Source organism: Natator depressus, chromosome 5, assembly GCF_965152275.1.
Source record: "Natator depressus isolate rNatDep1 chromosome 5, rNatDep2.hap1, whole genome shotgun sequence".
In the NCBI taxonomy this organism is placed as follows: Eukaryota; Metazoa; Chordata; order Testudines; family Cheloniidae; genus Natator; species Natator depressus.
In genome coordinates, this window is record NC_134238.1 from 71872817 (window position 1) to 71886357 (window position 13541).

The window sequence follows — 13541 nt, forward strand, 5'->3', positions numbered from 1 at the left end:
CCAGGGAGCAGACACTGCTGGCAAGCAACTTGCTGGGGATTCCCCTGACAGAAAAAAAAGAGTCCCCAGTAAGCATAGAGCTAGTAGAGTCTGTTCCTATAGCTTCCTTATTATTTGTCAAGTATCGGGGGTAGCTGTGTTAGCCTGTATCGACAAAAACAACAAGGAGTCCGGTGGCAGCTTAAAGACTAATGGATTTATTTGGGCATAAGCTCTGGGGGGTAAAAAACACAAATCGGACATCAGGAATGGTAACATACAAAAGCCAGTAAGAGAACACGTCAATCTTCCTGGACATTCTATAACAGATTTAAAAGTAGCCATACTTGAACAAAAAAACCTTCAGAAGCAGACTTCAAAGAGAAACTGCAGAACTAAAATTCATTTGCCAATTTAACACCATTAATTTGGGCTTGAGAGGGACTGGGAGCGGCTGGCTCACTACAAAAGCAACATTCCCGCTCCTGGAATTGACACTTCCTCATCAATTATTGGGAGTGGACTACATTCACCCTGATTGAATTGGCCCTGTCAACACTGGTTCTCCACTTGTGAGGTAACTCCCTTCTCTTCATGTGTCAGTATAATAATGCCTGCATCTGTAATTTTCACTCCATGCATCTGAAGTGGGTTTTTTACCCACAAAAGCTTATGCCCAAATAAATCCGTTAGTCTTTAAGGTGCCATCAGACTCCTTGTTATTATTTGTATTACCATAAAGCCAAGGAGCCTTAGTTATCAAATAGGATCCCATTGTGCAAGGTGCTTTACAAACACAGAACAAAGATGGTCCCTGCCCAAAAAAAGCTCACAATCGAAGTATAAGACAAATGACAACAGATGCGTATGCAGGCAGATGGGGGAAATACAAGGAAACAATGAGACAATATTGATCAGCATGACAGGCAGTGGTCTCAGCACACCAGTGGCCTAACCACTGCCAAGCTTTTTATAGAGGGAAAAGGAGAGTTTTAAAGACGACAATGTGTAATTTTGCAGATGTTTACTGGGAGCTCCTCCCAAGTGTGAGGGGCAGCTTGGGAGAAAGCACAAAGCTGTGCATTTGAAAATTTAACAAGTGGGCAATTGAGGCTTGTATCACAGGCTAATCAGAAGCAGGAGTCAATATCTTCATTGAGGATGACAAGACAAGACGTGGATAAAACATGAAGGGCCTTCAAATGAAGACAAATAGCTTATGTAAAGAGGAATGACATGGTTAAAGTGACAGGCTAGGAAAATCATGTTTGCAGCTCCGTTCTGAATGGATAAGTGAGGTAAGACTGCATAGTTAAGGCCAGCGAGAAGGATACTGCAGTAAATTGAGATGATGGGAACCTGGATCAGAGCTGTAGCTGTGTGGATGGATAGGAAAAGCTGTATCTTAGAGATGTTGTGCAGAAAGAATCTGCATAATTCAGACATAGCCCAGATGTGAGGGTTTTGAAAGAGGTCCAAGCTGAAGATGACACCCAGGTTATGGGCCTGGGTGACAAGGAGGCTGGTGCTGTTGCCCACAGTTATTGACAACGGAGTAGTGGGGGGAGGGTAGTAGTGGTGGTGAGGAGATTAAGAGCTCTGTTTTAGCCATGTTGAGTTTGAGCTGACAGACTTCCACAAGGAGATAGACAGACCAACCAAGATTTCAGTTTGGATGGAAGGAGACAGGTCTGGAAGAAGAGAAAAATACAGACAATAGTTGAACTGGAGTTTGCAGACTAAAATAATCCAGAGATAAGGTGCAGAGAGGGAATGGGACCAAGGACAGAGGCCTGTGGAAACTCTTCAGAAAGCAGGAGGTGGGGGGGGGGGGTAGAGGGATGAGGAGAATCCTCTAAAGGTCATGCTGAAGAAGCAATGACAGCAGTAGAAGACAAGGAGAGGAGAGTCACAGAAGCCCAGAGAAGACAAGATTTCAAGACGGGTATGGACAACTGTGACAAAGGCAACTGACAAGTCCAGGAGGATGAGGCTGGAGTACCGGTTCTAAGTTATCAGTCATTTACAAATTACACTGAGCAGTGTATAGCTACAGTAAGGCTTATATGTAAACCTTATATGTATTATAAGTAAGGCAGGTGGGAGTGTGTGAGGGGGTTTGGGGGGGTGCAGGAACTCCCATTTGGTGCTCAGGGTGGGAGTGGGGATGTGGAGGGTGCAAGAGTCAGGGCAGGCGGCTTGGGGGGCTGGGTATGTGTGGGAGGTGCTGGAGTCAGGGCTGGGGTTGTGGGGGGGGGGTTCAGGAGTCAGGGCAGAGGGCTGGGGGTGTGGCTGGGGTCATGGGGGTGGTCCCAGCCCCCTGCCCTGAGTGGCTCACGGCAGGGGGCTGGAGGGGACATGCCCTGATTCCACCCACCTCCCCAAGATCCCCGGAGCAGAGAGCGCGCTGCAGCTCCGCTTTTACCTCTCCCCATCCCTAGCAAGGGCTGTCAGCTGATTGGCCACAGGGAAGTAGAGAAGGAGGGGCAGGAACCCAGCATGCTCGCGGAAGAGGGAAGCAGAAAGTTTGCCTGCCCTGCAAGGAGAGAGCAGTGGTTGGGGGGCGGAAAAGAGCGGGCTGGGCTGGGCTGGATTTTTAGTGGCACGCTGCTGTCTGCCCAGGTCCGGCAGACAGCAGCGTGCCATTAAAAATTGGCTCGCGTGCCATAGGTTGCCGACCCCTGTCCTAGACCATTCCGATAGAAGCAACTCAAGCAATCACCGTTACTCTACAGCTAATTTGCATGCAACAGTTTCACTGATGGAATGTGGTAGAATGCACAGACGGTGGCTTACCTGGCCCAACGGCCACACCTATGTGACAGCATAGGCTTTCAGCTACTAGTTTTATACTATTTATAAAAAGAAAATAGGAAATGGAGGACTGCCTATTTTTCATCTGGGTGAATGTTACGAGCTGGGAACGTTCATCTTCAGTGTCTATACTATAAATCCTACCATGCTGAGGGACCTACTGATTACAACATGGCAACAGAGAGCAACAGAGAACAAGTGAAGTCTGTCTTGCAGTACAGGAGACATGGAATGATGTTTTAACTATGATCTTAGACTTTGGAACAGCCCTGCTTCTTTAGTCCAAGGCTGTTGCAGTCTAGAAACATGGTTACATGTTATTCTGTCCAGTCTATTCAGGAAGATCAAACCACACGTTAACTGCATCAGGGAGACTACACTGGATCCTCCAAAGTTTGTGCTTTTTACACATTTATAATACTACTGTACCACTACTCTTTCAACTCAGCATACCAGGGAAAACAAAGGACTATATGAAAGGTTATGGCTTATATTTAATAGTGCTGGTGACTGTTTTAGCCACATGCTGCAGCATGCAGAAAACCTACAGTCTTAAGATTTGAAGAATATCATTTTTTCAAAAAACACTTATAAAAACTCACCATACTTCTTCTTATATATTCTATCGCTTTCTTCAGATCCATGCCTGACCAGTTGTTCAGCATGTAGCAGATACAGGAAGCACAGTATACAAATCTCATGTCATTCTCGCTACCTTCAAGCACAGCACAGAAACTAAAAGAAATACAGATTTCTCTCATTATGCATTGCAAGGGCTATCACATTATGAACATAAAGACAGGTTTCAGAGTAACAGCCGTGTTAGTCTGTATTCGCAAAAAGAAAAGGAGTACTTATGGCACCTTAGAGACTAACCAATTTATTTGAGCATAAGCTTTTGTGAGCTACAGCTCACTTCATCGGATGCAGTGAGCTGTAGCTCACGAAAGCTTATGCTCAAATATATCGGTTAGTCTCTAAGGTGCCACAAGTACTCCTTTTCTTTTTATGAACATAAAAAACCCCAGACCTAGGCTTCTTTATCATATACTTCTCCTCTCAAGAGGAAGTTCCTTAAATATTTCAAACTGTACTCTTCAGAAGGACAATACTATGCCCCTACTTGGAAGGGCAACTAAGTCAACCATATATTTAAGTTTACTGAATATTCTTTTTTGGTGGTGTGTTAACAAGTGAAGTAAGGTGATATGAACCATTGACATTTAGTGGCTCAGGCAATTTTATCTAGACAGTGTCAGGGTATATGTATTAATATTTTAGTATCTGCATTCTTCGCTCTGTTATATTCCACTGTTACTGATGAGTTACCATCGTTACACGCCCCCCCCCTCCATTTCTCTTTACCTCTTAATTCCTCCCTAGCAATCTTGGTGCTCATTTTGGTAAGGCATGGCCCTGGTTATTTAACTCCTTTTTAATTACATCATGGAACAGATTCCAAGAATGAACATATTTAATTGGTATTAGGATTGTATATAGTGTGGTGTTGTTGTCGTCATTCATGTTCCAGTGTTCTTGTTTTTATTAAATTTTTCATTAGTCTTTTTACAATCTGAGAATATTTTAAGACTATTAGTTAGCTTGCCCTGATCAGGCTCTAGCCTTGGATTTTGCGCTTTCACAACCTCAAAACAAGATTATTGCAATGCTTAGTTTGCATTGGGCCATACTACAAGAGGACTGTGTCCAGCTGAGGTGCAAATCAACGTCTGCATGCACACTGGGCTATTCACGTGCCTAACAAATGCACACTTGCAATTTCTTGACACAAACGTCCAAGAATTTGGTCCATTAAATATCAGTCAGTTGCTCTAGACAATAGGTCCAATTCTGGAAATATCACATATTGTTTCATACACCCCCTTAAAATTTGGAATTTTCAGTTTATGAAAGAAATTTAGCGTCGTGTTCTAATAATTTTGAGTTCTTGAAAATGGTTTAACTTTGTAGAGCCCTATCATGCGATATCCATGCAAGTCTCACCTGACTCATAAGTTAAAAATAAATTAAGCCAACACTTCTATTTTAATTAACACTGCTGTCTCAGTTTAATAATGAAATGGATCACAATCCCGTCAGAAATAACACCATTACACCCTACTCTTCATTATATGAGCTAAGATGTTATCTGTTAAAAATTTAACTACCCACATAGAATGTGTGACGTAAAACAAGAACTTTTCATTAGCTATACACCCAATCTAAATTGCTAGACATTTTTTAACTTAGAAAAAATTAAGTCAAGGGATCCATGTTTTACAAATGTCTATCAGATGTGTGGATCTGAGACATTTATAATAGCAGTGCAATTTATTTTAATAAGTAAAATGTAGGCTAATTAATGTCTTTATGCTAACAGCCCATTATTCTGTCAATCCAATTTCCTTACTAAGAGAGGGATAAGAACTAGAATTTTATCCATAGACTATTAAAATGGGCAATAAGCATTTACATAATCCTGATCTATCCATGTTATGCACACACACAAGTTGAATTGTGTAAAACAGTTAATTTGAGAGGGTAGATGTATAATATTCACCGCTGAGCAGCAATTATTCACACAGTTTAGTATAGACAGGGCTTTACAAATGACTAAGTACTTAGAAACTGGATTTTAATACTATGAATGGGAATCATAACAGCACAACCAGTTAGAACCTACCAGTTTCTAACAAATTACATGCATCTCTCTTGTTATTGTACACTTTTTAAAGACCATTCAGGTTAAGTTTTCATTTCTAATGCTGATTTTACAGAGGAATTTGGGAATTGAGCTGAATGTTATTTAAGTTTTAATCCCTCTGCATTAGACCAGCTCTACTTCCCTTAAGGAGCTGCTATATTTAATGGTTCCAACTCCAAAGAACTGGGAGTGTCAGTTAGGCAATATATGTTATTTGCCTCTTACTATATTTTATAGCCGTCACCTTCAGCCCCCAACTAAAACCTCTCCAACGCATTATCAAGGATCTACAACCTATCCTGAAGGACGACCCATCACTCTCACAAATCTTGGGAGACAGGCCAGTCCTTGCCTACAGACAGCCCCCCAACCTGAAGCAAATACTCACCAGCAACTACATACCACACAACAGAACCACTAACCCAGGAACCTATCCTTGCTACAAAGCCCGTTGCCAACTGTATCCACATATCTATTCAGGGGACACCATCACAGGGCCTAATAACATCAGCCACACTATCAGAGGCTCGTTCACCTGCACATCTACTAATGTGATATATGCCATCATGTGCAAGCAATGCCCCTCTGCCATGTACATTGGTCAAACTGGACAGTCTCTACGTAAAAGAATAAATGGACACAAATCAGACGTCAAGAATTATAACATTCATAAACCAGTCAGAGAACACTTCAATCTCTCCGGTCACACGATTACAGACATGAAAGTTGCGATATTACAACAGAAAAACTCCAAAACCAGACTCGGGCGAGAGACTGCTGAATTGGAATTCATTTGCAAACTGGATACAATTAACTTAGGCTTGAATAGAGACTGGGAGTGGCTAAGTCGTTATGCAAGGTAACCTATTTCCCCTTGTTTTTTCCTACCCCCCCACTGTTCCTCAGACGTTCTTATTAAACCCTGGATTTGTGCTGGAAATGGCCCACCTTGATTATCATACACATTGTAAGGAGAGTGATCACTTTAGATAAGCTATTACCAGCAGGAGAGTGGGGTGGGGGGAGAGAAAACCTTTTGAAGTGATAAACACCCATTTTTTCCACGGTCTGTGTGTATATAAAAAATCCTCACTGCATTTTCCACTTTATGCATCCGATGAAGTGAGCTGTAGCTCACGAAAGCTTATGCTCAAATAAATTGGTTAGTCTCTAAGGTGCCACAAGTACTCCCTTTTCTTTTTAGATAAACAATTAGTTTAACATATTAAATAACATATTAACATGGATTATTAAGTCAGTCTTAAAGCAGAATGGGGGCTACCTTAAAGACAGAGCGAGCTTTCCTATTACCTCTTACATTTCTTCAGTTAGTATCATACTTAACTAAGACTGTATTGAATTTCAAATACATTTTAGAGTTATTTCACCATGTGAGCTTTCAGTAAGCTATCCTGACTGAATCTGGAACAAAAAAAACTCAGGCTCATGAAGACCTACCAACAACATCATGATGTCTTCAGAAAAAAATCTTGGGTATCTAAAGCGTTCTTCTGGTTTGTAGAAGAAAACAGCTTAAGTTTCATGTACTAATGTAGTACAATACTTGGATTTTTGCTTTATCTTTAAAAGTTGGGTCAAGGACTCCCAAATACCTGTCACAAAAAAAAAGGTTCAGAAGAGAGTGTTCTGTTTTCATAAACAAATTGTTGGCTTCATTCAATCTTACAGTTGGTATTTCTGGGGGTCAGTGTCTTTTTGGCTGATATATATTACTGAGGATCAACACAACTGGATCCACAGAGAGGGAATTCAGTTAATGCCTTGCATTAATTTTTAGAATTTAGCAGCTTGGAAGTGCTGGACAGAAACTGAAGGTTATGCTTTCTGTAACAGAATTTTTTCTGCTCCATCTTTTCTAAAAGCAGGGGGAAAAAAAGCTAGTGACTGGTTGACTTAACAGTGCCTAAGTATGGTTAGTTCTCCAGACAACCTAACAAATTATTTAAGAGCCTGAGAGCCCCAAATACTGTTCAAAAATCTCAGTCTGTTGAAGAGTTTTATTAGAAAAACTTGAGTTTGTACACTGGGTCTCTTGCCTCTCTTCTAATTACAAAGAAAAGAGATCACTAAAACACATTAATTATGCTTTTTACTGTCTTTAAAATCAATCACTTAAAAACCTACCATAACAATTTATCATGCAAAGAAGGAATCAATCTACATTCCCACTAAAGACCAACTGGGAATCACAAAACATAGAACAAATACAAACAGAGTCTTCTTAACTTGAACTATTCTTAACTCAAAAATAGACAAACAGTTTAAATATAGTACTTACTTTAAAACAAGTTTTACACAGATATGCAGTGCTTTCTAACAGGAAAGCCAATATTTTCAGTCCTGCAGTGTGTTGGACGTATCATGTTCTCAGCTAGAAAATATCACTGAAACAGCAGCAACCACTAAGGGTTTCAGAGTAGTAGCCATGTTAGTCTGTATTCGCAAAAAGAAAAGGAGTACTTGTGGCACCTCAGAGACTAACCAATTTATTTGAGCATGTAGCTCACAAAAGCTTATGCTCGAATAAATTGGTTAGTCTCTAAGGTGCCACAAGTACTCCTTTTCTTTTCACTAAGGGTTTGTTTACACACAAAAAGTTGCACAGCTTTAATTACATCAGTGTAATTTAAAGCAGTACAATCCCCTTAGCTTAGATGAAGTTGCTACAGAGGTGTTTTATCAATGTAGTGATTCCTGTACAGGAAGGGGAAATAAGATAAATATCAGTGTCCAGGTGCCTTATACTTATAATGGTCCACACTAGGGCTGTGCTGGTTAACTATTTCTATTTAAAAAAAAAAAAAAATCACAACACTAACTGAACAGGTTTTGAACCAGTACAAGAACTGTTTGCAGATCAGTCTTGAGACAACAACCCCACTGGATGGGTGATGTTGAAACACTATTTTTAGTACTGAAACAAATATTGCTTTAAAAAAAAATCAAAAAGGTGTTTTAAAAAAAATGCACACATACCTTTTTATATCATATACACACGTAATATAGTAACTAAGCTACAGCATTCTGATTTATAACTAGAGTCATTTTGACAGGAAGCTATTAGGTAAGGAAGTCTGATTTCATTAAAAATGAAAGTCTGATTTACTCTGCTATATTCATGTTGATGTTCCTCATTCAGACGGGACAACTAGCTGATTACATATAATTCTGTACTAAGCTGCAACTTTGGGTTACACATACTGCAACAGAATAGGTCTTTAACGGTCTCATGTTTTAAAATAAAAACTACCTGCGGGTTTTTTTTTTAAAAACAGACACGCACAAAGATTTTGGTCCCAATGACATCTGTATCCTTCTAAATAGGATATGACACCAGGGCATAAAGCCAGCAGTAGAGGCTGCAAATTGGATCAAAGGTGCCTAGCATGGATAGAGCTCTGAATAACTGGCATTAGCACCCAGATAAGCATATTTCCTAACGACATTTCAATCTTTTGACATTTGACTTCAGAGTTAGCTACCACTGAAGAAGACACATTCCATCTCTAGAGACTAAGGTATTCTGAAGAGACTGTGCAGAAAGTCAAACTTTGCTGTAGCATAGTACTGCACATATTGCACTTCTGCGATCTTTTTCCTAGCAAGTCCTAGTGTTTCCAGCACCACAGAGAGATATCCATGCTCCACATGCCACTCGCTCACTGTGTTGGAGGCAGACCGAAAAAGTTTATACTGCTTGGAGGAAATGAGTACGGAGAAATAAAGATTTGTTTTTTTTCCCCCCCAGCCTGACCAATTGCCTTTCACTGACTACAAGCAGAATCACTCAGTATCTATTATTGGATCTGAGGAATACAATAAAGCTAGTTTATGCAGTAGAGTTCATCTTTATTGACTGCAGAAAAAGAATCCAGATATGGTAGGGATCCCTAGTATCCTCTTTCTCCACCCAATTATACTCCTGAATCTCAACTTCTAACTTTTCATCTGCTCTTAAGTCAGCCAGAAGTAGTCATCAGACCTAAGCAAATCTCTCTTCCCAGAAGGCACAGAAAGCTGCTTTGACAGTGCTCCACAGAGTTACACAACCAGAGAATGTGAGGGTGTGTCAAAGTTCACTTCACCTCTCCTGAAAGGCACCACTACCATCACGTTACCAGGCCAGCCAGTAACTTTCCAATAGTGAATGTGCACTGGGCTAAGAAATCAATCAGTTCTGGAATGCATTTCAAGACTCCAACAGACTACCTGGTAACTTGCCTATCTTCTAGTTTTCACACCAGCCACAGCAAACAAACTTCTGGAAGGTGGAAAAGACATAACAGATATTTTATGCGGGTGAAGTGTATATTTTGTTCCATGGTTAGGTTTTCCTCAAAATTTCCCAGAGTACCCTGTAATAAAGAATGTCCTGTACCTTCCATCTTCCAGTTGGAGGGCTCTCAGTCCTGCCAAGCAGGCATCTTTATTTACTCGACTCAGGTCATCTCCAAGAATAACCAAGCATGATAGGCCAGTGTATGTCATTGCTATGTGCCCACTGTCATAGGGATGAGATATACCAGGACCCTAAAATTAAAAGAAAATACATTTAACTTATTTTGATTTCATAAGCTCTTGAATTACAAGTAAGTATTCAATGAATTACAATTAAGTAGTCAAACCTTTGACAATGTTTTAAAGGTAAATAATGTTAATCTTTGCATTAATTTTGGTCAAGTGGAAATTACCTGACTAGACATGCCTGAAGGAAACTATATAACTGCACAGCTTCATCTGACACCTTTGCTGAGGAGCTAGAAGTTTACAAATACTTAAAAAAAACTTAAACATGAAATTGCAGAACTACCAACTGTGATATGAATCTTATTGCTTAAAATCAGCCACTGTATCAGATGAGTGGAGTATTGCTAATGTAACACCCATGTTTAAAAATGGCTCTAGAGGCAATCCTGGAAATTACAGACTGGTAAATGTAACTTCAGTACCAGGCAACTGGTTGAAACTACAGTACTTATCAAACACAGACAAACACGATATGTTGCAGGAATCGTCAGCATGGCTTTTGTAGCACTCCTCACCAATCTATTAAAATTCTTTGAGGGGGGTCAGCAAACATGTGGACAAGAGTGATGCAATCAATGTAGTGAATTGGACTTTCAAAGCCTTTGACAAGGTCCCTCACCTAAGGCACTTATCCCATGGCTGCTGAGTTTGCTTAAGAGGGAAGGTCCTCTCATGGATCAGTAACTGGCTAAAAGATAGGAAACAAAGGGTAGGAAGAAATTATCAATTTTCACAAAAGAGGTAATTAGTGGTGTCCCCCATGGATCTATACTGTTCATCATATTCATAAATGACCTGGAAAAGTGGGTGAGGTAGCAAAGTTTGCAGATAATACAAAATTACTCAAGATAGTTAAGTCCAAAGCTGACTGCGAAGAATTACAAAGGGATTTCACTAAATTGGGTAACCAAATGGCAGATCACATTTACAAATTGAATTTCAAGTAACGCACACTGGAAAACAATCTCAGCTATACACACAAAACGATGGGGACTAAAGTAGCTGTTACCACTCAGGAAAGATCTTGGAGTCATTGTGGATAGTTCTCTGAAAACATCCACTCAGTACACATCAGCAGTCAAAAAAAGCTAACAATGTTAGTAACTGCTAGGAAACGGATAGATAAGACGACAGATAATATCAAAATGACACTACATAAATCCATGATATGCCCATGCCTTGAATACAGCATGCAGGTCTGATCACCCCATCTGAAAAAAGGTATTAGAATTGGAAAAAGTACAAAGAAGGCAACAAAATTTATTAGGGATATGGAAAAGCTTCCATACAAGGAGAGATTAAAAAGACTGGGACTGATTATCTTAGAAAAGTGATGTCGGGGGAGGGGAGGAGAGGAGGGATGATAGAGGTCTATAAAATCATGAGTGATATGGGAAAGTGAATAGGGAAGTGTTATTTATCCTTTCACTTAACAAAAGGACCAAGGGTCACCCAATTAGGCAGCAGGTTTAAAACAAATGTAAATATGTACTTCTTCACAGAACGCACAGTCAACCTGTGGAACTCATTGCCAGGGGATGATGTGAAGGCCTAAAGTGTAACTGGGTTCAAAACAGAATTAGATAAGTTCATGAATTGTTCCTCTGTCTGTAAAATGGAGATAATGGTCTAATTTCCATTATAAAGTGCTGTGAGATCTACTGACAAAAAGCACTATATAAGAGCTAGGTATTATTATGATGATACATTTCATTCAGATGGATCCCCCAAGCATTTTATAAGCTACAGTGGATGCTGCTTAATAGCAATCCCAGTATCAACAACTTTTGCTTAATACCAACATTTTACTGTGAAACGATGCCACTCCAATTACTTTAATGTTAAAGGGATTTGAACTTTGCCAACAGGCATGCCATTTATTAACAACTTTGGGGGGTGGGGAAGAAGAGGTTTGTGGGGCTGCAATCAAGCAAAAAAGCGCTGGGGCTACACAGTAGCTCTCCCTGTGCTCTGTCCTACCCCGGTGCCGGGGGCACAGGCTTGGCATTGTCCCAGTGCTTCCTTCCCTGGCTGCAGCAAACCTGCTTGTGGTCAAGAACCCACAGTCCATAGAAGAGGTAACAGGCTGTGTCACCTGCCTCCTTGTCCAGTGGGAGACACCCCCCCCCCCCACACACACACACGCGCACCCCGGAATCCCAGTGCTGTGGCCTCTGAGAGGAGGCAGCAGGTAGGGCAGCAGCGGGGCTGCAGCCCAGATGCTGGGTCTTTCCACAAAGAGTGAGGGCACTGGGGACCCATGGAGCTCCACAGTGTCTTTCTTTGCACTCTCTGGGTTGCTTCCTGACCTGGCATGCAGGACCCGGGCTCAACAAATCCCAGCACTTCCTTCTCTGACAGCAGCCCTGTAGGCAAGTTTGGGGGGCTGCAGCCGGAGCAAGTACATCCCAGGGCTTCCTTCTCTGGCTGCAGCACTGCAAACATACTTTCAACGTTATTGGCAACTTCCAGGTAATAGCAATTTTTTGCTGGAAACAGACTGCTAATAAGCAGAATCCACTGTACATGCAAAGTCCCCTGCAGACTTTAAGAGGCTGGACTAACTCTGCTGTAAGGCCCCCAGTTTCTGTGGCAGATTCATGTTAAACTCAAGAACTGAGATTTTTCAGTGCAATATTCCATTTATTATTTGTATTTATTATAAATTCATTTTTTTACTACCTTAATGTGCTAGAGAAATTTTGTATTCATAATTTATAATTGCATCAAAAGGGAAGCTAGTGGTTTTGACAGCTAGGGCTTTTGGCACTAGGAAGGTGCCGAGAGAAACTTCTACTGAATGATCAGTAATGAAATAATCCATGTTGAGATTTACATGGTTATACTTCAGCATAACCACTGCATTTCATGAATGGGGACAAATCAGACTCTCGGACTGCAGACTCCAAAGACAACCTAAACACGACTTCAATATAAAACGCTGTTACCTTCACAACCATAAAAGGCCAAACTCTTGTGTTTTTTTTAAATGAAAGCTTCAATTCTGCACCAAATTCCACAGCTGCGGCATAGAGCTCATTGACGATGTGGAGACTGCATGATAGCCAAGCACACAATAGGCACAGAGAATGCTGTACAACAAGGGGAGAGGAGGAAAAGAAAACTCTGGCAGGACAAATCCCTACTCTTACAAAAACACCACCATGAATTTAATTATGGTATTACTCAAACTGTAGGCATTGTGTATCCATAAAGGGAGACAGTCCTTGCTCTTGAGCATTTACAGAGCCAATCAGAAAAAAGATCCAAGCGGTGGAAAGGGATACAACATACAAAGCTTCACTTTCTGTGAAGTAATAGGAGGGCAAAGGTGGGCTGAAGGCCAATGGTAGAAGGCAGAAAGTTAAAAAGGAGGAAGGGAAAAGGAGGGACACTGAGGAAAGGATGAAGAGGGGCACAGAAGATGGGAAATGAGACTGGCAATGGAGAGACTGTGAAGGAGAAAGGAAGGGAGATAGGTACACCAGAGTAAAAG

The 13541-nt window shown here is 40.9% G+C and overlaps 1 protein-coding gene across 4 annotated transcripts in view; it reads right to left on the bottom strand.

Moving 5' to 3' along the window:
• Window positions 1-13541, bottom strand: part of PGGT1B (protein geranylgeranyltransferase type I subunit beta) — a 67141-nt gene that overhangs the window by 19247 nt on the left and 34353 nt on the right. For all 4 annotated transcript variants that reach the window (XM_074954019.1, XM_074954020.1, XM_074954021.1 and 1 more), the window contains 2 exons: window positions 9897-10048; window positions 3396-3528 (listed from right to left, as the gene is read on the bottom strand). In XM_074954019.1, the coding sequence (XP_074810120.1) occupies window positions 3396-3528; window positions 9897-10048 (285 nt within the window). The remainder of the gene's footprint in view (window positions 1-3395; window positions 3529-9896; window positions 10049-13541) is intronic.